This window comes from Notamacropus eugenii, chromosome 2, assembly GCF_028372415.1.
Source record: "Notamacropus eugenii isolate mMacEug1 chromosome 2, mMacEug1.pri_v2, whole genome shotgun sequence".
Lineage (NCBI taxonomy): Eukaryota > Metazoa > Chordata > Mammalia > Diprotodontia > Macropodidae > Notamacropus > Notamacropus eugenii.
Genome location: NC_092873.1, coordinates 68,970,415 through 68,994,820, shown reverse-complemented (window position 1 = coordinate 68,994,820; position 24,406 = coordinate 68,970,415). Strand labels below are relative to the sequence as shown.

At 47.4% G+C, this 24,406-nt stretch overlaps 1 protein-coding gene across 22 annotated transcripts in view; it reads left to right on the top strand.

Moving 5' to 3' along the window:
* The window catches only part of PCBP3 (poly(rC) binding protein 3), a 398,673-nt gene that overhangs the window by 338,580 nt on the left and 35,687 nt on the right, over window positions 1–24,406 (top strand). For 8 of the 22 annotated variants that reach the window (XM_072640816.1, XM_072640806.1, XM_072640799.1 and 5 more), the window contains 3 exons: window positions 6,800–6,841; window positions 19,602–19,680; window positions 20,631–20,690. In XM_072640816.1, coding sequence (XP_072496917.1) covers window positions 6,800–6,841; window positions 19,602–19,680; window positions 20,631–20,690 — 181 coding nt within the window. The remainder of the gene's footprint in view (window positions 1–6,799; window positions 6,842–19,601; window positions 19,681–20,630; window positions 20,691–24,406) is intronic. The other 14 variants (XM_072640817.1, XM_072640808.1, XM_072640801.1 and 11 more) reach the window with 3 other exon arrangements.

The window sequence follows — 24,406 nt, the reverse complement described above, 5'->3', positions numbered from 1 at the left end:
TCTCGCCTTCTCACTTGCATGGTCTCGTCCCGTTCATAGCATGCCCACGCAGCTGGGCACAGAGCTCTGCATCATTTCCACAGCCTACGATTCAGTCCAAATGAGCACGGACCGCTCTGCCGCTTGGTGGGAGAGCAGGGGGCTTGCCTCCTTTGCTAGGACGTGAACTGAGGAAGGGGAGACTTGTGTCTCTGTCTCTCTTTCTGTCTCTCTGTCTCTTTGTATCTGTCTCTTTGCCTCTCTATGTCTCTATGTCTCTATGTCTCTCTCTCTCTCTCTCTCTCTCTCTCTCTCTCTCTCTCTCTCTCTCTCTCTCTGTGTGTGTGTGTGTGTGTGTGTGTCTTGTCTGTCTTTGTCTCTCTCTGTCTCTCTCTCAGCAGAACAAAGACAGATAAAAAGTCTATGACCTAATGAACTCAGTACAGAGAAAGGCTTAGAGTCCCCTGGAAGAAATGCCTTAACAAAAATAGATTATCTATTTCTATCTCTCATCATGGCTTATGACCAAGTATAACACCTGAAATCCATCTATATAATTGAGCATCATTATCTACCTCTAGTTTTCTCCTCAGACTAGTCTTGAAAATATTTTCCTTTGTTTTTAAAGTTAGTCAATAGGGCCAACGTAGGTTTAGTCCCATTCCAAATTTCTAATGACTCTCGTAGCAAACTGGACTGGAAAGCAGGGGACCCCATTTCTTAGCAGAAATGTTGTCTTCCACACACCCCAGTCCTGGTGTCCGTGCTAACGGGAGCCACCATGAATTCTGGGCTTTGAGCATCTCTCTACACAAGAACATAGATGCAGTCCAAAAGGGGAAACAGAGGCAAAAAGCCAGATGCCCCCAAACAATCCGAGTGTCCTTGAGAGCAGCTCCTTGACCAGTGCCTGTTTTAATGTTAAAGTTTCCCTCAAGATGGTTTTTACTCCTCATTCTGCTTGTCACAGGAGACCTCGGAGGGGAGCTGCTGGTCACTCCCAACATCCAAAGTTTGTAGCTGTTCATCCTGAACTTTGAATCTCTCTGCTCTGTCTTCTCCTCCAATAGCTAGAAAGCACTGAAGAAGTTACCAGGAATGGGATAGGAGCTGCAATTTTCTCTGTGGATGTAGTGCATAGTAACCTGGATAGTGGAGAGAAGAGTGTAGGGAATTCTCCCTCTCCTGCACTCATGCCTGCTCCTATAGTCTCTTATGGTCTCTAAGAAGTCAAGACCCCGACCGCCACCCCTGGCACATATACAAAAGTGTGTGCAATGGTACAAAAACCAACTCTTGCCCCTTTCTTGGCATTTATTGGCCTTCGATCTAGTCACCAAATTTGGGACTGATACATAATTGGCTGCCAATTGGCCTTGCAGCCAGCCTGTGGATGAGCTCTGGGCCCAGCTGTTCAGTGAATTGTATCTTTATAAAAGGGAGAGTAAGACAGAAGCCTTTCCCCTCCTTTACTGAAAAATTATTCAACTCAAATTGAAACTAATCCAGGGACTGGAGAACAGGTGGCATGTAAATTTTGAACACAGGTATATAAATGAACATTCTGTGCACATAGACATACACACACATAGACTTACATGTTCACATATAACCAGAAATGGACTACATTCAGGTACTCCCCATTTCTGAACTTGGTCCATGAAGGAATTCCACCAGATCTGCTGCTTTGCTTTCACAAGGGGCTAAATATTCACATAACATTTATTTTTTCCTTTGTCAGAATAAAGTCTGGTTTAAATACTGGATATTTAAAGGAATCTTATCAGATACCCTCTGCTGAGTTATATAGTACCAGAAAAGACTCATGAGACAAAATGTCTGGTTTATGGATTTAATTAGTGTAAGGTTTTTCTAGTAGTGATATTGGATCAGTTAATAAGCTATGGACTCTGAAGAATGGGAAGAGTTCCAAAAATAGGGTTGCTTATTCTAAGTCATTCATATCATTTTCCATGGCAAGGCCCAAGAGGAGATGTGGCTTTGTTCCAAGAAGCCCAGTTCTGGTCTTCAGAGTGTGACCTTGCACTATTTACCTTGCCTCCTGAGTAGAAAAGGGAGAGAGCTGGTACCTACCCCACAGGATTGTTGCAAAGAAAGTATACATAACTATAAACTTACATGAAAAATACACTTTATGTCAAACTTTAGAGAAAATTACATTTTCTGAGCACCATTACTGAGAATCCTTTTGGGGTTTCTAACTTAAAGACATGGTGGCCACTAGGGGACACCACAGGGCACAGAGGCCTGGAACCCTGAAGACCTGAGTTCAAATGTGGCCTCGGAGGCTTAGTAGCTAGTGTGATCTTGGGCAGGTGACTTAAGCTCTCTTTGCCTTAACACTGGAGAAGGAAATGGTGCACCACTCCAGGATCTTTGCCAAGAAAACCCCGTGGACAGTATGGTCCATGGTGTCGCAAAGAGTTGGACGTCAGTAAATGACTTTAGAACAATAAAAACAACTTAAAGAGAGACACCAGTGATGTTCGTACACAAAAATTATCCCCAAAATGACAAGACCAGTGGTTCATTCCATTGAAGGTGAATTCAATCAATTCAGGGAGGAAAAACAGATAGTTTGAACTGACTGAAAATCAGATTTAAATGGACTCTTGAATTTACTTGTGGTAGTTGCTTTCATCACCCAATGGTCTACCCATTTGCTACAGCGATTGGCCAACACTGACTTGGATTTGGATGAGTTGATTTGCCCTACATTTAGACTCTGGGGTGGGAAATATTCAAGTCAGTCAGTGTTTGCCAGCAAGCCAAAACCATAAGAAATAAGGATGGAGGGAAACAGACAGGAACCCTGTGCTCTAACCTGGACATACTTTCTCAGGGAGTGTTTCCCTTTCCAGGTTTTCCATAGGACTAAATAGCTGTAAATGTAGCTTCCTCCAAGATCTTGCAATTCATTCCACACACTGAGTCAGTCACCAACACAGAAATGAAAAGTCAGTGAATTTTGCAGGGTTCACAGCAGTTCTAGCACTAGAGTTTAGAAAAGCCACCTTGCCATCTCCAAAACCAACCCAAGAAATGGTGTCTAATATGGAGACAACTGTGTTGTGAGCCCTCATGATCAATAGCCACAGGCCCTTGGCCACAACTTATGATGCAGGAAAGATACAATCACTGACCATGAGAGATGCATGTGTGTAAACAGACCTGACTCTGGATTGTCCAAATATGTAAGATGAGAAAGCATGGAATCATCCAGAATGCACTTTTGCGTTCTGGATTGCCTGCAACATGAATTCTTTACCTCCTTCCCCACATGACCCTTTGAAATAACCCCAGCCAAGCCATCCCACTGCATTCCCTCAGTTGTTTGAATTCTCCAAGAGAGTGTTGGGCTCCAGTTTAAAAAAATACTCCCCAAAAGTTTGTTCACATTGTCCCAGGATTCTTCAATGAGCAGAAGGATTCACTGCTTCTGTCCTTTAGACTGGAAATTTCTTAGGTCTATCTGTGCCAAGAGGCAGAGGACAAAATTTTATCTCAGAACTTGATAATGTAGAAACAACCCTCTTGTGTGAAGTGAGCCATGTCATGTTCATACCTTGAAATCCTCAAAGAGTCAGCCCAAAGTCATGTGCTAGTTTGACTTGACCCTAAACTTGGGGCTGGAGCAGAGGAGCCATTTTCCTCAGCAAACTAGCAAGCACTTTTTCAGAACGGTCCACTTTCCTGCATTTGATAAGATTCCTTTATTTGTGAGTTTTGTTCCTCTAAAAACAAGACAATGCAACCCCATTTTTATGCTCCATCCTGGTAGACTCAACAGCCATTTTCACTCTGTGATTTTGGCCTTCCCCCAAAGCCACAGGGGACTAATCCAATGGCTGGGTGAGAGATTGCGTAGACCTTGGGTTGGAGATTATTTTTAGTTGGCTGAAAAACTGGACAGGACAAAAGGCCCTGGTTTTGCAAAATCTGGGCTCTGCCTAAACTTTCATTTGAAATACATGCTCCATTCCTGTTAAATTTTCATGCTACAGTGTAGCTGAAATCGCATGAATGCCTAAACAGACATTTCTACTACACACACAATCAAATGAATAGTTAGCCATGAGTTCTCATCTTGGCCCTTCGATTAAGCAGCTCTGTAACTTTGGGGGCTCCCATTTTGAAGTTCTCCAAATGGAAGCTGGACTTGTTACTCCAAACTGAGTTTCCAAGGGGAGTAATGTAGAGACCCCATTTTACATGGATGTCAGTCAAGTGAGCCAAAGCATCAGCTTCATCAATCAAGCTGTTTTTGAGATGATCTCACTCCATGGGAAGCAATAGAATGGGCCTTGTTGCCACAACCTTGCTCTGCATCCTTGTCTCAGACTCCTCATTTACACGCCTCACTGTTCTCTTGGCCCAGAATGGAGGGGGTGGATTGAATTGGCTCTCTTGGACCAGCCTGGCATTTCCCAGGGTGACCTTCTGAGAAGGTCTGATGGGCATAGAGAACCAATGCTCCTGCATGTCTCATCTCTGCTCTCCCTTTACAAAGTATGGTTCATCTTCTGTTTGCCATGATTTTGGAACCATCTAAAATCATCTTAACCAAGAAAGTGTGTCTGGTTGTCCAAGAAGCCCTTTGGGGCTGGGGAATGGGTTTATTCAAGCCTCAGTCTCTTCACCCATACCATATGGAGAATCACAGTGAGGCATGAGTATGCAGGATCAAAGGCATTGTCATGATTTTGAGGTGGGGGGTGGGGGGTGGAAAAGGACCCAGAGGTCCTCTTTAGAGCTCACCCTATCTTCACAGAAGTAGGTGTATAGACTTTTAAATTGGTAGCCATAGTTTGTAGGTTGAAAAGAAGTATTTGCAAAGTGGGTATCACCTATCCTTTGGTGACCTGATCCCAAGGGTCCTCCAGAGAGTAGCCTTTCTTTAAACCTCTGGACTTTATACATTTGTTACATGTGCTTTATTATTATTCTTATTAGTTTGGCTTCTGCCAATTAGTTCCCAATTGACATTAAGCCCCTTAAACTAATAAAAAAAAATGATCATTGGAACAAATGGCTCCTTATCCTTTTAAAGGTATTTTGACTGATTCTGGAAATCATCATTTCAGTGACTGTGGACCAACTGAAGGTCCAGGCTAGAGCATTCTGTGGCTCCTGGAGCCATGGTGAGGCACGCCCATTCCTTACTGCCACAGCTTAGTAGATTTCTTCCTCCTAAAGGAAGCATAATGTAAATTGGAGGAGATTCATTGCTCTCTGTCAATTAGATGGGTTGAAGTTGGTCCCCTATGGGAGTCCAGTTCCTGGGTTATCTTACACAACCTAACAATGTGGTACAGTGAAAAGAGGGCTGGATTGGGAGTCAGAGGACCTGGGTTCAAATCCAGTCTCTTCTACTTACTAGTGATATGAGCTTAGGCAATGACTTCCCCTCTCTGCCTCAGTTTCCTCATCTACAACATGAGAAAGTGGAGCTTAGAGACTCACAAGCTCCTAGATCTAGTGCTGGATAGGACCTTAGAATGTGTCCAAGCTTCTCATGTTGTCAACATGAAGCAACTAAGGTCCCTTCCAACAAGGAGATCCAGGAGTCTATGAGTCCATCCAAGGGTTGCCACAAGGAGGAATGAGCTGCCTAGTGTTGACTCTTCTTGCTAGGAGGGTGAAGTTGGAAGAAAGAAACAAAGGTCCAAGGCTTTCTTGACCCACAGTGTGCTTCTCCACCCACCCCACTCCCATGGACATTCCCATATATCATTACAGTGTTGCTAGTGAAAACGCAGAGACACCCCTGTCTGAGTCACTGATCTGTAAGGGCAGAAGAGCCCAAGATACTGTTCAGTTTTACCACGAACAGGTTACCAACTAAAAGTTTCACACTTAACCTTGTTAGGAATATGCAAGTCTTTTGATTCACTTTGTGAAAGAAAAGGGGAAATATACAATATACACATACATATGTGTATATTTAGTGTGTATACATACATGCATTTGTCTATATGTCTATTTTCTTTCCATAGACATATATTGAGTACCTGTGTGTGAGATCATATACTAAATACTGGGGTAGATATGAGAATGAATAATATTCCCTGCCTTCAGGAAGCTTAGATTCAGGAAAGACTGGCAACTAAGTTTGAGTGTTGACCTACACCAAGCCATGCCTTCAGACTACATCACCTTGCTCCCAAACCAGCTGTCCCTCACATTCATTGCTGTATTTGTCCTTGAGTCTTTATTCTCTCCATTGAGAACCAGCATGGAGATCGCCAAAGAATACCTGGACACAAGGATTCCTTACTTCAGAGCAGATTTGATCTCTTGATTCTCCAATAGAACGTGACCTTCTTATGGGCAACGACTATTTCACTTGTCCTGGTATACAGTAGGCACTTAATATGTGCCTCCTGGGACAGAATTCCTTTTATAATTAAATTAGAAGTGGTTCTGAACAATGAACAACATGTTATTGTCACAGTAGTGTCAGTTGAAGGTCTCATGCCCCAAAAGTGAACCAGGACCCTAAAAGTCTGCCCCTGCACCTTTAGCTATGATTTCCTTATATGTAGCAAATTAGACTCTGAAATTTTAACTTCCTCTTAGCTTTCTAAAGCCCTTACTCTAGGCCTCACACTTTAACATGAGTGGCTTTTGAAATGGAGTACACAGTGGGAGAAGAAAGCCTCTTTAGGTCTACCAGAAGGCTGGGGAAGTGCCTCACACAACACCCCTGACAGTCACTAGGAACTGGGGACAGTGGTGGCCACTCTCAGGGAGGAGGGGTCTAGTCTTCACAAACTAACAATGGGTTTCTCTCTTGCAGGCCTATACAATTCAGGGACAATACGCTATTCCACACCCGGATGTGAGTTTTTATCTCATTTTCTTATTCTCTGCCCCGCCTTGTTAACATTCCCCTGCCTGCATGCAGCTGTCCGTCACTACTAATATATTAATATTACTCACTAATATTAATACCACTGACTAAATGTAACTGACCTGTGCAGTCTCCATATGACCTCAAATAGACTTTTAATCTATTAGCACTAATTGGATTAATCTTGAGGACTTGGCCTGATGTTAAATTGTTTGGATTGTCCCGTACTATCCTTCCATTATGGTGTCGTTTCTTCTAGAATGGTCCTAATAGTGGCTTTGCCCCTCTCTCCCCTCATTCATCCAATACAAAGAACCTTGTCTCTATGAGTCTTGTCTAGATACATCTTGAAGCAGGTCACAATAATGGGGTTCCTCCTAACTAGTCAGTTGCCAAGTTGGGTCCATCATCACACATTCCCTACACCTTCAGAAGGGAAACTTGGAGAGCTGGCAATGCCAGTTTGGTTTCCTATTCAGAGGCGTAGCTTGGATTTTTGTAGGTTAAAGGACTCCAGACTCCTGGGCTCAGTCCTCAGTGAAAAAAGAAGACCCAACCTGCCAAGGGGAGCATTCTGGGAAACTGTAGACCTTGTCCTCCTGCCTGTTTCCCACTCATAGTTTACCCAAAGACCTCTTGAGTGGCCGTGTATGTCTTTATTCCTTTCATTAGTCATTGAAAAGAGAAACAGCTTCACAATGTAAAAATCAATAGATGAGACAGTCTCTCTCACCTCCATACTGTGCCGACTTCTTGGGCGATGGTGAGCAATTGATGTCTGGAATTTGTTCATTGAGTGTCTACAGAGATGGTGCAGAACTGTGGGTGAGTTCAAGGCATTTGGGACGGTTGGAGGGTGGATTCTTGTTACCCTGTGAACAAGGATTGTGTTTGTCAGTGCTAAAATAAGAATCAAGTTGTTTCCATTTTATTAAATAGTTTCCTAGAAGAAAGGGGAGGGGAGAGTTACAGTGGTTACCACATGGACGATGTGCACAATGAAATGAGTGTATATGTTATCTCTGCTAAAACAAGCCTGTCCTTTCATGCTGCCAACTTGACTGTATTCTCATAGAGGAACTAGTGGTTTCTTGCTATTTGGGTGGGGGTGTCAATGCAGTGTGTGTGTGTGTGCGCACATTTACGTGAGTGCAACATAATCTCTTTTATAAATAAATGATGGGGACACTGATTTTCCTGGTGCATCCTAAATACAGCATAGAAGGAGGTAAAGAAAAAAATGTAAATGTGGAGGATGATAGTGAAAAGGGGAAAGGAACAAAACAAGGAGTGTGTCCCTGACTCTTGCTGCGAATGATAGGGATCAATAGCAGACAAATACACCTTCTGAGTAAATGTTATTTTAAAAATACTGATATATTACATTTTTATAAAATAGCTATTTCCAGACGTACTTCTCCCCTTTCTCTCCCTTCCCCCAGTCATCTGTTCTTGTAACCAAGCCAAAATAGTTCAACCAAACCAACCAACAGAAACACTGTATGTACTATCTGCTACCCGTGGTCCTCCACCTCCCTGGGGGCATGTTGTCTTCATGTCCTTCTACACCAAATAGAGAAAGGCTTTGTTCTCCCCCTCCTATATTTGGGGTTAAAACAAAAGTGTTGCTTTTTCCTGGGTGCCCTGATGGTTCCAGACCCAGAGCAGCCCAATAGCTCTTCCTGAAATCCCAAAGATTCCATAGATATGAAGCCTCTGGGTTTGGGCAAACTTGCCAGCTTGTGACCCTCAATGACCCACTTTGTTGCCCAAATCAGAACATTTCACTTTGAGTGAAAGTCAGATGTGGAAAGGTGGAACAAGATGGCAAAGGAGTGGGAGAAGGCTTTTGTGTGAGGCACTGAGTGACTGTGCAGCCTCAATGATTCCATTCTTTAGGGGTCTTGGTCTGGGTGTGGGGGCCAGACAGTCCATGAGAGCAAGGGCAAGCAGGGAGCTTGGTGCACCTAGAACACTGTGCAATCTGGATGACTAAGTGGGCCTTCCTGGGAGTGATGAAGTGTGCCTCAGCCTGCAGGATGCACACCATGGATTCTGGCTCTGGAGTTGGAGCAACTTAGAAAGTCAAGTGGTTTTGATTTCTCCCTGCCTTAAACACCAAAGTTAACATGGCAGCCCCATCAGAGAGTCCACCGTGTGTAACTGAGAGGATTGGGGTCTGCAGCTACGGATGCCCCAGTGACCAGGAGACAGATGATGTGAAAGTCACTCCAACAGCATCCATGATATCCTATTGTGAACATTAACAACAGCAATTACCTAACATTATCATAGTATTTCCTATGTGCCGGGCACTCTGCAAAGGGGCCCTCATAACAACCCTGGGAGAGATTTATCCCAATTTTACAGGCCAAGAAACTGAGGCAAACAGATGTGAAGTACCTTACCCAGGGTCACATAGCTAGCAAGTGCCGGAGACTGGATTTGAACTTGGGTCTTCCTGACTCAAGGACCATTGCTCTAGTTATTGTGCCCTCTTGCTTCCAATAATTACTGGGCAGACCCCAGGCACAGGGTCCTTGGGTTCCCATTGACATCACAGGGCACTTCCTTTCCCTGGTAACTCCCCATATCTGCAGTAGGCAGAAGAACTGAGTCCTTCTCCCTCCTAACCCCTCTGGTAAAGTGTTGCCAGGGACAATCAGGGGAGGGAAATCGGGGTCCCCATAGGTGGCTGATTTCAGATTCCTCTGAACTGCCCCCAGCGGGCAGCTCTGGGATCCCTAGGGACGCCAGTGAGTGAGGCCCCCGCGAAATGCTCATTTCCTTACCTCCAACAGCCTGCTTCCAAAGTCTGAGTGTTGGTTGAGTGTTGCTGAAGTGGGGGGCCGGGGGGGGGGGGGGGGGGGTGGGGACTTGCCAAAGGAGGTGACTTGAGTAGAGATGCTTTCGAGGGAAAACAAATTCTGTCCTCAAAGGTTGGTTCCATGAAGTGCATGAGGAGGTGCCTGCTTATGGGTGCACTTTGTCCTGTGCTCTTGGGAACAATGAGTCAATCAAGGAGCTGCGTGAGAACCAGCCAGGCACCGCCGCTGCTAAGACAAGCCTGAAATGACCCCGGCCCTCGGGGAGATTCATTTCTTTCAAGCGAGACAATGTCTGGTTTTCACGCTGCCTGGTTTTTCTATTTGTTCTTGGTACTGTGCTTGGCATACAGTAAGCGTTTAATAAGTGTTTATTCGCTAAAGTGTTTATTCGCTAAAGTGTTTATTCGTTAAATGAGTGTATACAACCTGTATGTACATACAAATGTGTGTATTAAGACAGGCGGACAAGATGATGGGAAGGTGAGCTAGGAGGCGGAGGTGCGTGAGGGGAGCCTTAGAGGAAGAGAGGGATTCTGAGAGAAAGTGGTAAAGAGGGAAGGAGTCCCAGGCAGAGGCTGAGAGAAGGGAAATGGAGTGTGCTGAGGGGGCAGCTGCTTCTGGTCACGTGGCCTGGTGAGTGGACGTATTAATCAGTCTTCAATATAAGTGTGTATTTTCCGATCACCCCCGTTTCTCCTCTGCACCTTTGGGTTTCCACCCAACGAGTCGGAGCTCTCCGTCACACGACTCCCTGATCGCTAAGCATCTGATATGGGGGGTGGGAGTGAGATGGATTCCAAAAGGACTTGTGTCTTGGGCTCTGCCGCGGTCACCACCGTGTTTCTTGGGCCAGGAGGGATAACCAGGAGCTCTAGCACCTGACTGGTCACATTTGTCCTCTGAAAAAGTCCCAGCCAGAATCGTCTTTTCTGGAACCATTTGCTTCCCTCTTCTGAATTTTCTCTCAGGTCAATAAGCATTCTTCAGTCGTGTTTATCTCACAGCCTCTGCGGTCTAAATATGTGGCTCATAACTAAGAGAGAAAAAGCAAAAAAATCTGATTAAAGGCTTGCAGTCCAAGCCTCCTGACAAAGTCTTGCCCCCTGAATAAATGAAAGAGGAGGGAATGAGTTGTCATGGGGCTAGGAGATTCTGCTGAAGAGAAATAACCAGTTTAGCTTGGGGAAAGTGGAGGAATGAGCCAAAGTCTAACTCAGGAAGCCGGGGTGATTTAAGACTTCAGACGTCCCCACCCCCACTCCTAGCCTATGCCCGCACTTGTATCCATGCATAGTATATCATGGAAATAGGAAGATCAATGAAAGAAGGGCAGAGTGTCACCGGAGGGGCGAGGGAAAGATTCAGGGAAACGTGGCAGCGTCTGTAGACGGGTTCTACTTGACCCCAGAGAGGAGCACCGGAAGCAGTGGGGGAAACTGCAAAGAGCAGATTTGGGATCTTACGGAAATGGAGGAAAAGGAAAAACCCTAAGAATGAGAGATCCCCGCAATAGAACAGGTGAGCTCGCCAGGAAGAGGCTCCACCTCAGAGGTATCAAAGTCCGGTGCCATAGGCCCAGGATGCCGACGCCCGGCTTGGCCAGATGACCTCTGGGGGCACTTCCAGCCCCAGGATTCTGCTGGGAGGCTGACGGTGAGGAGGGTGAAACCTTGCCAGAAATGATCTGTGGGAGAGAATTGTCACCAAGAAGCTCATCTGTGAGGCGCCGGGTCAGACAGGTCACGTTGTGAGCCTGAGGCGTGTCCCAGGGGCCTTGGACAAGCTCGAGGGAAGGTCACCCAGGATGGAAGCAAGCTGCAGGCTCAGCCCTGGTCCTCCAGGAGGCGGAGGAGGGAGTGCCGACGAGAAAGAGCTCACGGTCAAGGCAGCGCTTGAGGAGGCAAGTGAGAGACCCCATCCTTGGCCAGTGGGAGCCATCTCTGCCTGTTTTCAGAATGGCAGCCAACGTCCTGGCCCTTCACTCCTGGTTCCCAACAAAAGTAGCTGTGGCCGTCCCATATCTGTGCAGAGACTTTGTCCACTCCCTTTTTGGTGGGCTTTGGGATCCAAGAGAACATCCCTGCCTGGGGTCTGCCTTGGAGCTGAAGCCTGGCTGGAGAAGGTTAAGGTAACCAAACACTAGCAATGCTTCCAAAGACAGTCCGGGAGGGGAAAGATGTCTCTAAGATGATGGAACTGGATATGCTCATTCTAGAAAGGAGGATGTTGGCAGTCTGAGGATGGAAGGGGCTGACTCAAGGTCACGGGGCTGGGTAATGGTGGCTCTGGGCCTAGAACCCAGGCCTCCTGACTCCTAGACCTGTGCTCTTTACATTGTGCCCAGCTATGGTAGCACATGTATTTGTGCTTATGGAGAGAGTCCTTCTACAATGTCTCTTTAGGGTTTGCAAAGCATTTTACATATATGATCACCAAGGCAGCCCTGTCAGGTCGAGATTGTTAGTATCCCCATTTTACAGATAAGGAAACTGAGGTATAGAAAGGCCCAGCAGGCAGTGGGGGTGGGAGGCCCCACGTATTAGAAGATGCAGTCAGGGAAGGAAGCAGAGAGTGGAAAAATGCTTCTCAGGTCACCAGAGATGTGAAGAGTCCATGTGGGTGTCAGGCAGCATTAGCCTACTCCTTGGCCCTGGACCAGGCTTGGCAGGGCTTTGGGTCCTGCTCCTCCAACAGATTCTACACAAGACAAATCTCCTGTGGCTGCTGCCCAGGGGCTGGTCCCCACCTTGCTAGCTCTCTGGGTTCACATGAATCACATTAGCAAAATGCTTGGTGAACCTCAGAGCACTCTGCAAATGTGAACTATTGTTAATGGTTCTGTTAGCTGTATGTTGATTTAGTGCTTGGAATTCTCCAGATTGCCTCTCCCTGAGCCATTTCTCTCAACCCTCCCTGAGCCATCTCCCTTGATCCTCCCTTCCTGTGGCAGGCCTTTCTGAGGACTCTGGGCAGCCCAGCAGTTTCCAGGTCCATTCCCGGTTGGGGCCCGTTCACCCTCCTGGCCTCTCTAATGTTGTCTTGCATTCGTACTCAATTCAAGACAACTTTTGCCTTAGAAGACCCACTTCACCCCAGCCCACTTCTGTGCCACTAGGAGAATTGTCTTGAGAAGCAGAGACCTTTCCCTCTCATAAATGGTTTTCTTTTGAAAACTGGAAATGAGTAGACAAAGACTGTTTCTTGAAGAATGGTCTCAGGGGGTGAGTGATGGCTGCCTTCTACACAGCGACCTGAGGTTTGCCAAACATCTGATGAGTATTGTTCTCTCACTGGATCCTCACAAGAGCCCTGAAAGATAGCTGCCACCATGATCACATTTTACAGATAATAAAACTGAGGGGCACAGGTGAAGGGACTTTCTCAGAGTCACCCAACTGCGGAACTTCTAGGGCAGGATTCGAACCTTGGTCTTCCTGATTCCAAATCCAAGGCACTTGCTGCAGTTGCGTCCACATCGCTGTCTCAGTGACCTGGCTCTCCCTTTGCTTTGCCATTCTGACGATTTTGTTGCTGAAGACAACGAGTTCTCATTTATACAGTTCAACACCTCAGGCCGGATCTCGAACAGTTGTCCCACCCCCCAGGCATTCTGTGATGAACCAACAAAGCCCTCAGCGGCAGAAGCCTCCAGCAAAGTCCATCCTGGATGGAAGGAGAAGACACAGCCACGATCAGGAAAGAGCTGGCCTCGGAGAAATGAGCCACGAGTCCTTCAGCATCTCCGGAGGTGGAAGGACAATATGACCCTGTCCGATAGAGAACTGGAGACCTGGAGAGCTCGGCAACTGGACTTCAACCCCGGGGAGGCAGAGTTGGCCCCGCCCCCTGACTCCGTTCCCCCTCAATGGGAGCTCCTGAAGTGCAGGGTCTGCCCTCTCTGCCTCTGTCTCCTCCGCTCCCTACACGAAAATGCCTCTTTTTTTACTGGCCTGCTCCCTGCGGCATTCAAGGCCCACTGTAGAAAGAAATGGAACAACCTTGTAACGGGAACATCGGATTCCTTCCTGAATGATGTTGGGTGCGCTCAGCAGGCGCGGCGTCTCTGTTTGCATTGGCCCGGGCCCAGGTAAGCCCGGAACCCTGTCTCTGGCTCTGTCTCCGGCTCGGTCACCGACTTGCTGAGTTGCCTCTGACGATTTGTTTTTCTGTCCCATTGCCTTAACTGCAAACATGAAGAAAGCCGCCTTTATTTTCACCTGGTCTGGCATTGTTCCCTGGGCTCAGTGTGTTGTTTAGAAATCTCCCAAGCCAGAGGGGTCTCCAAGAGAGATGCAACGGAACAACATGGCTGGGCCCAGCTCAGCTCTGTTAGCAACGTGTGGGGCCAAGATGGTGTCTCACTGTGGGAGTTCTCCAGCCCCGTGACCGAAGGGCAGCTCGATCCCAGGGTCCAAACTGCGAAGTGGAAACATTGGGGGCATCCCTAGTCAGTAAAAACTTTTGGGAAGACCTCAGTATCATTTGTAGACAGGCCTGGACGCCCTGCAAGAACTAACACCAATCTAGGGATCACAGGTTTAGAACTGAGAGGAATGGTAGAAGGCAAACAGAGGGTGCAGTGGGTAGAACACTAGTCTCGGCCTTAGAGGAACCTGAGTTCAAATTCAACTTCAGACTTATCAACTGTGTGACTCTGGGAAAGTCTCTCTCTGGCTTGGTTTCCTCAGATGTAAAATGAGATTCTAAGGACTCCTACCTCCTGTGAGGCTGTTGTGGAGAGAATGAGATGAGATCATATCTGTAGAATGCTATATGTGGATATGTATATATACAAATATGCCAATCTGCATCTACGTGTGTGTATATATGTCTCCCAATCCCCTCATTTTACAGAGCTGGAAACTGACTCTCAAGATGCTATTTTTTTCTCGGCTCCACTCCTCTGAAATCACTTAGATTGCTAAATCAGCAGCCAGTTGAGTTCTATGAAGTGCATTGGAGTGGTCTCTTAGAACCTGGAAGGCTTCTGACCTGGAATAATCCTCTCTGGTTTGCCTGATGTTGTTGACCAGTGCCTGGGTACCCTGGCTCTTCCTATACAGACTGCCCTGGTAGCCTCATTGCTCCCCATTTGGAATTTGTCTTAGGGGGGCAATTGTGCCTTGAGCATCTTACTATACAAACTTGACTGATATCCCTCCGGTGACCAATGAGCAAGAGAAGGACTGAGGGGAGAGACCAACCTGGGGAGGAAGGACTGGAGATAACCCTGGGCTGCTGCTGTGGGCAGGTCACAGCTTGGTTTAGCTCCTGTAACCTTCTAAGCCTCGAGGCCATCTTGACTGAAGCAAAAAGGGCCCCAAGAGAGCAGGGCAGGAGATTGTTAGGGACAAAGCCTGCACCTGGTATCTCTCTGGGTAAGGAACTTCAAGAGGAGGAAATGCCCTCTACCAATTCAGGTCAGCACCTCCCCTGCACCTTTTGGTCTTAGAGAAGTAGCTGGGGTGCTAAGAATCAAATGACATGCCTAGGGTCACACAGTGTGTATGGATCAGAGTAAGAACACATATGAACTTCATCCATGTTAACTAAACACATTAACTGAAAAGGAACAAAGAGCACAGTGCTTCTTTGACCTGTGGGATCAGGGGAGAGTTTAAGGCCATGGTTATAATTTCCCAACATGGTCTGTTGTCCCTGGAGGCTTCTGTCCAACCAATAGGCCACCAACATCACAAGTATGAAGTTAGGTGTAAAAGTTATTGTCAAGTAGACATTCTTGCCTTTGTCCTCCCACCCATCATGGAATAAAAAGGAATGAAAGGAAAGTGTGGGAGAACACGGGGTCTTAAAGCCTTGCAGCAGCCAGGAAGGACTGAGGTAGAAATTGAGGCAGTTTCCATTATTGGGGCTAACATCAGATAGTGAGCCATCATGTGAACTGGACATCCCCCTTGCAGGGCCTTTTACCCTTCCCAGGGTAAGGCAATACAAATCAGTGCCTGTCTCCCCAGGCCTCACCACCACCCTCTGCTGATTCCTTGGCCTGGCAGCCATCCTCTCCACGGCAACTGTTAGAAAAAGAACTGCACTACTGAGCCAGCGGCACCTGGTGGCTTGGCCAGCACTTCCCTTCATCTCCATTAGTGTTTGTGAAGCACCTGCTCTGTTCCAGTGACTTGAGACACTGACAGAAGGGGAGTGGTCCCTACCTTCAGAGAGTTTCCCTTTCGCTGGGGGAGGGTAGGGGGAGAGAGACAACGTGGCAGCATGTAAGAAAACAAGCTGTGGGTGCAAACAACTAAAAAGCTTGGGGCTACCTACAATCTGGAATGGCTTCTTGGAGCAAACAGCAATCCAAGAAGACTTGCGGGGGAAGGGCTTGGGGAACAGCCTAGACAAAGGCTTAGAGATCAGAAATGGGACAATGTGCTTAAGGAACGTGATCTGTAAGCGGGTCTGGCTGGGATGTAAGCTGCATGGGGGGGTACAATCCATGCTTAGCTGGCAGAGAGAGGAGAGAGGTGGCCTGCTCAGACATTAATGCCAGACTGAAAAGCTTACATTCCGTCCTAGAGGAACCAGGAATGAGTTTCTTGAGCATTGCGGGGAACAAAGACATACCTGGGCTTTCTTAACATCCATTTCTCATCTCTGGGATCAGTGATCTGGAAAGAGGCAAAGGCTGCATTCTAGGAGGCCCTTGTAACCATCTGGGCAAGGAGTAATGGCTGTTTAAAGGGCTGAATCTGATTGGAAGGGGTGGTAGATTTTAGAGAGATAGTGAAGACAGAATTTAGAACATCCGTCAATCTATCAGAAGTAGTGGGGTTGGGGAGGAGGAAGGAAGAGAAGAAATGAGGATGACTCAAAGGTTGGGACGCAGCTTATGGAGAGGGAGCATCAAGGGAGAGGCTTGTGCTGGTGAGTGACCTTAATGGGGTGAGTATCTGTGCATGTGTTTAGGCTCCAATCTGAAGGCCACATTGATGCGGGTGCACTCTAACTGTCTGGGGAACCCCTTGATCCCCTGGTTGTTTTGGCTCCTAAACGCCAGACCAGAAAAACTGAGTAAATTGGCCAAATGATCCATTTGTTAGGAGCGCAGTGTGCAACCCCGGACGTGGTCTCTCCACCCACTCACCAATGGTATGCATCTTAAGCTTTAAGATTGACCTTCCTACCTGAACTTTGGGCTAATCTTTCTAGGCATGGGGCGAAGTATCCTCTGCCAACTGAGTTGCTCCCCTGTAGAAGGATCGGTATTAACTGTCCTGACCAAAAAAGCGCGTTGAAATGGCTTCGTGATATTTGATATTTCCATGAGGAAAAACAGGGAGAGAAGTAGAATCAGAGTAAGAGGGGAGAGAGGGACATTGAAGACATGCAGCCCAGTGTGTTCCTGGGAGACTTTCTAAGAAAGGGAATGAAGCCTCCTGGGAACATGTAGGGCTTTGGTCAATAGTTGTACAAAGTTGTGTCTTTGGAATGTGCTCACGAGAAAAGGGACTCCCGCTGGAAAATCTTTTTTTTTAATGACACTTGTCCCCCAGGGTGGGGGGAGGGGGTGCTCTTGCTGGGCTGTCTTTGGCATGGAACTGGCAACAACCTAGTGAGTGCTCTATGTCCTTCCATCGAGGGCTTTGGGTACCTGGGGATGCCCTCAGACTCCCAGCGAATCCCTCCTAGGCTATGGCCCAGGGAAGGCAAACAGACCAGTGGGGATGATGGTTTCAGCACTTCCTCTCATTTTGAAATCAGTCTTGATCCTGGGAAGCTCCTTACATGATGCAAACTGGCACCTACCACCTAGGTACCTCGTTTCCAATGTGACTGGTTTCTGATTCAACAAAACTCAAAGTCACTTCTCTTGGGGAAGGTAGCATGAGGATTCCAAGGCCAAGTAGAGCTCGAGTTAGGGTTGGTCAACTCTTTGTCTTCTAGATAAGGAAAATGAGGCCCAGAGAGGAAGCAGTTTGCCCAGGTCACACAACTTCTGAGGAGCGGGATTTGGATTTGAATTCAGGTCTTCTGATTGCAAATGCAGTGCTCTCTGCACTATGAAGCATTAGCAAATAGAGGGTAGAAAAGGGACCCAGAAGTGCCCAGGCATAGGAGTCAATGGCAATAGAAGAAAGTCAGCATACATTTATTGAGCACCCACTTTGTGCCAGGCTGTGTGTCTCCTACTAAGCCACCTCACCTCTGAGTACTCTAAAATGGAAGTTGCAGAACAGTTACCCATGCCGATTGGGACACACTGACTGGGTGACTCCAGGTAGGCCTCTTCCCCTCTCAGTGTCCTGGACAACTCTCTGAGGCTGTAAGTTGCAGGGCAGGGACTGATCTGGGACTTATCTGGGACTCCTGCAGGGCAGGAGTTGATGCCAGGCTGGGCAGGACCATACCTGCCTGCAGAAGCTCCCCTACCCCTGGAGGACTAGCACTCATCTGTGAGTCATTAATGCAGACTCTGCAAAATAGTGCAAGGGGAGAACGCTGACTCCTGAGCAGAGCAGGAAAGGCTTTGAGTGGAAGGCGGCACCTCCCTCAGATGTGGAAGGAGGTGCAGGATGCTGGTGCCAGGCTTTCTGCTTCCTCCACATTCAGTGCAAGAGCTAGCAGTGTGCGTGCCCATTCCTCAGGTGGTTCAGATGTCTCTTGTCAGGGGCAGATCGATCGTCTGCATAGTCATGGTTCTCCCTCCCCTCTCCAAGTCCTTCCCTGCCCTTTTCTTTCCCATTTTCTTCAGTGCCCTGGGTTCCCAGCACCAATGCTTTGCATCACCCCGTTGCTGCTGTCTGACTGTCCTGCCTTCCCTCCCCTGGGGGGACTATAAGATCGAGGGTTCTGTTTGGCGGCCCTTCAGAGCCCAGGGTTCAGCACGACCACCACCTTCTCCCTCCTCAGTGTCTTTTCTTAATGTCTCCACCTCCACAGGCAGCCAGGCCTCCCAGAATGATGGGTGAGGAGTGCAGGAATTCTGGCTCCCAACAGCTAGAAAGACACTGTGTTTTGTAAAAGGGGCACTAGGCACCCCAGCAGATTTGAGACTCTCACCTTGAAATACCTTTCTTTTCAAATACTATGCTTCCTACCAGGGCCATGAAAAGTCTCCAAGCATGAGGGAGAGGTGAGGGACAGGCATAGAACAAAACCCCAAGGACTAGGCAGATGGGGGCTCAAAAAGGGTGTGAGGGGTGGGCAGCACAACCCCGCTAAGCCCTGGCCAGTCAGACAAGCAGAGCAGTCGCCTTGTAAGCAGCAGAATCTAAAGACTCATTGTCAGCACGCATTTCCTTAGTGCTTACTCTGAGTAAGACCTGTGCTAAGTGCCAGGAACGCAGGATGCAGATGCTGTGCCTGCCCTCATGGAGCTTATATTCCAACGGGAGAGAGAGGCAGAGTTGAACTCTAGAATGACCCAGTCCTTAGCAGCTGCTTGCAGCTTTCCTGGCAATGATTGCCTACGTCTTCTGGAGCCAGATGACTTGGGGACGATGATTAGATTGTTATGCTTCTATGAAGGGAGCATTGAGCCTGCCCTAGGGTTAATGAACAGTCACCAAATGCTGCTTTGTGGAAAACCCCCAGCCCCCAGCTGCCTTGGTGGACTCCCAGTAAGGCAAGGAAGTCCCAGGGTCTCGCCACTGGCAAGTTGCCAGTAGCCCCAGGAGAAGGGAAGCCAGAAAGTGCAGGGGGTGCCCAGCCCTGTGGGTGTCCTCAGGCCCCTGGGCAGTGAGGGAGCATGGCTGCTGCCGATCTGGGCTTCCTGCATTTACCCAGGCCAAGTCCTTCCGTTCATGTTGTGTGGGCCATGTGCTGACATGGCATCCTTCCTTGTTTTTGTTTGAAATCTCATTTTGTTCTTGGGTTTCTTGTTTTTGATTTTGCTTCAGTGTGACGTGTACTCTATGACAATAACCTTCTTAGTTCTAATGTCCCTCCTACCCCCTCAGCAGTTGACCAAGCTCCACCAGTTGGCCATGCAGCAAACCCCCTTTCCTCCCCTTGGACAGACCACCCCCGCTTTCCCTGGTACGTACCCACATGCCCTTTACTGATTTCCTTCTCTTCTTTACCTGTAGAGTTTCTCTTTCTCTCTCTCTCTCTCTTCTCTGTCTCTCCCTCTCTCTTTCTCTTTCTTTCTCTCTCTTTCTTTCTCTCTCTCTCTCAGCTTTTTTTTTATCATTTAATGAAATAATACTGGACTAGGGCAATGTTGTGAATGTCACTTTGGTGTGAAGTTCTTTGGTGTAAAGTTAACAGACTTGTGGGGATGAAAAGCACAGAGTTATATTTGGGGAGGGAATGGTCTACTTTATAATTTGTCTTTGTTCAGTCTGGTCTTGCTTATGATGGGGGGGGGGGCATGTCTATCTCCTCCCTGGCTCAATTAATTCTCAAGTTGAGCAGGACCACCCTGTGTAAACTGTCAGGGCTTCCCCAGAGCTAAACAAATGAGATGCCTTTGACACTTTGGGGGACTTCCTCAGCTCCCTTAGTTGGGTCCCTGACAATCTCCTCTTCCCAGCCACCAGGGGCCAGAGCTCCTTCCCTCTCAGCACTCCCAGGCTCATCAGCCAGGATCTTTTCTCCAGGTTACTGAGTGCACTAACAAGAAAGCAGGAATGAGCCAGTACCTGACTACCTAGGCAAGGGAAGGACAGAAAGAGAGAGCAAGGGGAGACAGATGGTAATCGAGCAGTGAAGGAACAGACTCAGCCTAAGGACCAAGGGCTTGTTCTAATCAGAGCAGTCCATCTCTCATAGTAGATGTATCTACTAGGGGCCAGTGAGAATGTACAGCCCTGGTCGGGCCAGGGGGGAGGGGAGAGTGGATAACCACAGGAGAGTGGTTCATTCAGTTTCTTGGGAGGATCACAAGGCCATTTTATCAATCATATTTTGAGCTTCCCTAGTTGGAATGACATTGCTGATCTCCTTGAGGGCAAAAGCCTTAAATCTCTTTCTTCTTTGCTCTTCAGGAGAAAAGCTGCCTTTACACTCCTCCGAAGAAGCTCAAAATCTGATGGGCCAGTCACCAGGTAAAGCACAGGAACCCCCATGGGAGGAGCACTCCTTCCTCGAAGTCATGCCCTGGGGAGAATCGGGCTCTCAGGAGGATAATGGCCTTCAGAGAACCATCTTCCCTTTGGTCCATCCCTCTTGCCTTTCACAAGGACATAGACCTAGTGCTGCTACTTGGGGTGCATGACTCTGAGGGTAGGGAGCTTTGTCATACAGCAAGATCCCAGGCTCATGACAATTTCGTAACCCCAGGGCCATCTGCAGTATCTTCTAACTGAAAGTCCTTGAGACTTAGGGTTCATGTTTTGTATATTTTCACTTAGTCTGTAACCACCCACACACCTTCACCTTACCTCACCGCTACAGAAGCAGTCCCATATTTTTCAAAGTTTTCTTGGTTGTGGTTTGTTGGGTTTTTGTGACATCCATCTTTAGGTCTCTGGATAAACCCAAGCACAGCAGATTATTAATGGCCAGAGTAGGGTCTGGGGCATTCCATGGAACAGCTATGAAGGGTGACGTTCTGATACTGAAAATGCCTTGATTAGTTGGATTCCAGCTCCCTTTCACCTGTTTCTCTGTGAAGGTTTCAACAGGAATGTTGAAAGACCTAGAGACTCCAAATATGTTAGATGGGCCTGGCTTCAAAATTCTAGGAGAACAAGGATGGAACATGCAGGATGGGTTGCCATCTGCACACATATACAGACCAGATGATACTTCAGACCCATTCCAGGGTTGATATTTGCTCAACAACACCAAATAAGTGCTGGGCATGAAAGGTCTTGTTTGGACAATTTAATTTTCCTGAAATCAAATCATGAAAAGGAAAAAGAAGGGTTTCTTCTAAACTATGAGTGCCTGAGAGGCCCTCCAATCCCTCAGGGTGCACCTTAGTGTGAATCTCCCCAACAGATAGTCAGGGAGGCCAGGCTGCCTGGTGATGGGCAGCCACATCAGTTGCAACAGAGAAAAGACTTTCCCAAGTTGGCTCCAAAACAGCAGAGATAAAAGATGGAATGTGGGTAGGGGCAGCGGCAGGATTCAGTGTGGAGGGAGGGAGAAGAAAGGGTGTCCTGTTAGAATTTCAATGATGGACCAGGAAGGCCTGAGGGGGTCAGGGGTCAAGGAGACAGCTGGTTCTTTTTAAGCCTCTTTGACACCAGGAAAGGACAATCTGTCATCAAGGCCACATGTTCACCCTTGAGGAATCCTGAAAAAAAAAGTTTGGTTTGGTTTGGTTTGGTTTGAAGGCAGATTTATTCATATTCAAATTCTAAATCTGTGAGAGAGAGATGTACGGACAGACATTTTTAAACCATGATTGGGAGATGGAATGCATACTTCTTATGATCATAGAATGTCTTCCCAGATTACTGACTGATGGGCAGGCCATGAGGCCGTCTCTGCTATGGAGGCTCTTCCCTTTCATTTCTGGGTGGGAGGTTCCCCAGACCCAGGAGAGAGGAACAAGGTCTTCTCTTCTAGGCAGCACCTTGGTAACAGCTGCTCCCACATTCTCTCTAGCACACCGTCATTTCACAGGGCAAGGCCTTCCTTACAGTCACCCATAGCTATGAAGCGCTAGAGATGAAGTGGGCACATGGCTCTCTGGATTCCCCAGGGCCTCCCTAAGTCTCCTTTGCTGCTTCCTTTTAGGAACCATCAGCACGGTCTTGCAGGGCTCCACACTTTCAAGTTGGTGCCTGCCAATATGGCAGCCACCATACTATTGAACAAATGAGTATGACTGAGCAGACTTGACAGTGGTCCCGTTCCCTGAGTTTGGGGGCAGCTGTCAGGCCCTTAACTGGACCAGATGGTTCCCTGGAAAGCTGATTAAGATCTGCATCTCATTAATTTAAACTATTTCAGTGAAAACATTTCTAAATGCTCATTTGTGAAGAGTCATAAATGGGGATGCATCGAGGGATATGTGAGCCTTAGTTATGTAAGCAGACATGGCAAAAACAGGCTCTACTTTTGGGCCCAAGAGCACTAGCTTTGGAAGATCCATCAGATAGGCTTGTCCCTGAGGCCTCCAGAGGCCGCATGTCTCCCTTAACTGATCACAAATTCCTTAGGTCACATTCACAGCCACCCTTGAGATGAGATCCCAGCTTTGTTACTAACACACTGATTCTGGGTAAGTGGTAGAAATGATACATTCAGGAGGACAGAAACAAGAGATGCCCAGAATGGTCAATCTGCATAGAACGTTCTCACTGATGACATCACAGACCAATCAAACAACCCAAACCATTTATTAAATGATCAGGCACTGTGCTAGGTACTAGTGAAACACCAAAATGAAGCATTCCATGCTGCATGGAATTGACATTCATAGGGGGGAGACAGCGTGTATGGAGAGGTGGGTTGAAAGAAAAATAGATAGGTGGGTAGATAGAGAAAGGGAAAGAGAGAAAAAAGAGATAGAAAAAGACAGACAGACAGAGAGAGAGATAAATAGGTGGATGTATGATAGGCGGATAGATCAATAGATAGATGATGGATGGACAGAGAGTTGAGAGATGATAGCCAGATAAATAGATGGACAGATGAACGGATAGATAAATGAACAGACAGATGATAGGCAGATAGATGGACAGATTATGGATGGACAGATGGATGGAGAGATAGACAGAAAGATAAATTACAAAATATATGCAAATTAAACACAAGCTACTTTGGAGTATTTGAGCACATGAGTAATGTGACCACAGGCTCCCACTGTGTCTAGTACGTCTCATGGGTAAGCCAAGTCCCTTTCCGTCCATTCCATCATTTTCTTCATCCATAAAATAAGAGGGTCTAAAAGTCATTCCAATTATGACTCTAAGATCCTAAGACAGATTGACAGACAGACAGACAGACAGACACACACACACACACACACACACATACTTTAAAATTCTATTTCAGTTTTCCAAGGACCTTCGATTTCATCCCTGTGGAAAGCCTTTCTTTCAGCCTGAGAGCCACAGGGGCCAGAGAACTTGAGGCAATAAAGTTTCATACCTCTCCACTATGCACACAGCTCAGCTGGTCCCTGGATGTCAGTGGTCTGGGCTATGTGGCTGAGGCCTATCCAACTTCCTGGCCCTGTTGGACCGCAGAGCTTGAGTTGAGGGCATGAACAATGCCCTCTTGTTCTCTGAGGTATCTGGGGACAGGAAAAAAGATACTGGGATCAGAATTGCTAGATTCTACCCCTTGCTGCTTAGGTGACCCTGGTCAAGTCCCTTCCTTCCCTGGACCTCAGTCCATGAGGGCTGGAAGTGGAGGAGCTTTAAGTTTCGTTCCAGTTTTGGACCAATGGCCATGGGGTCTTTTCCAGAGAGTTTCCCTGGTGGGTCTGTGTAACTGTGCTCCTCAATCAGTCCCAGTCCCAAACTTGTCATTGAGACAGAAGAGACTTGGGCTGCTCATGGTCAGGTCAGTTGTGTGCAGGGCTCTTTCATGGCCACCTCTGACTCTACCGGCATCCCGCTTTTATAATTCAATGATCCATTGAGCACTTATTAAGCACTGAACCTGCTAAACTTTGAGCCCATAAAGACAAAAAACAGAATGACCTCTTTCCTCAAAAAACTTACAGTCAATCAGAAGGAAACAACACGTGCACAGACATCAGATGCACAGAGCAACTGGGGAAGGGGGCACTGGCAGCTGGGAGACCAGGAGAGACTTCCTGGGGGCAGTGGCGCTCAGGCTGACCCTCGCAGGGAGCTCA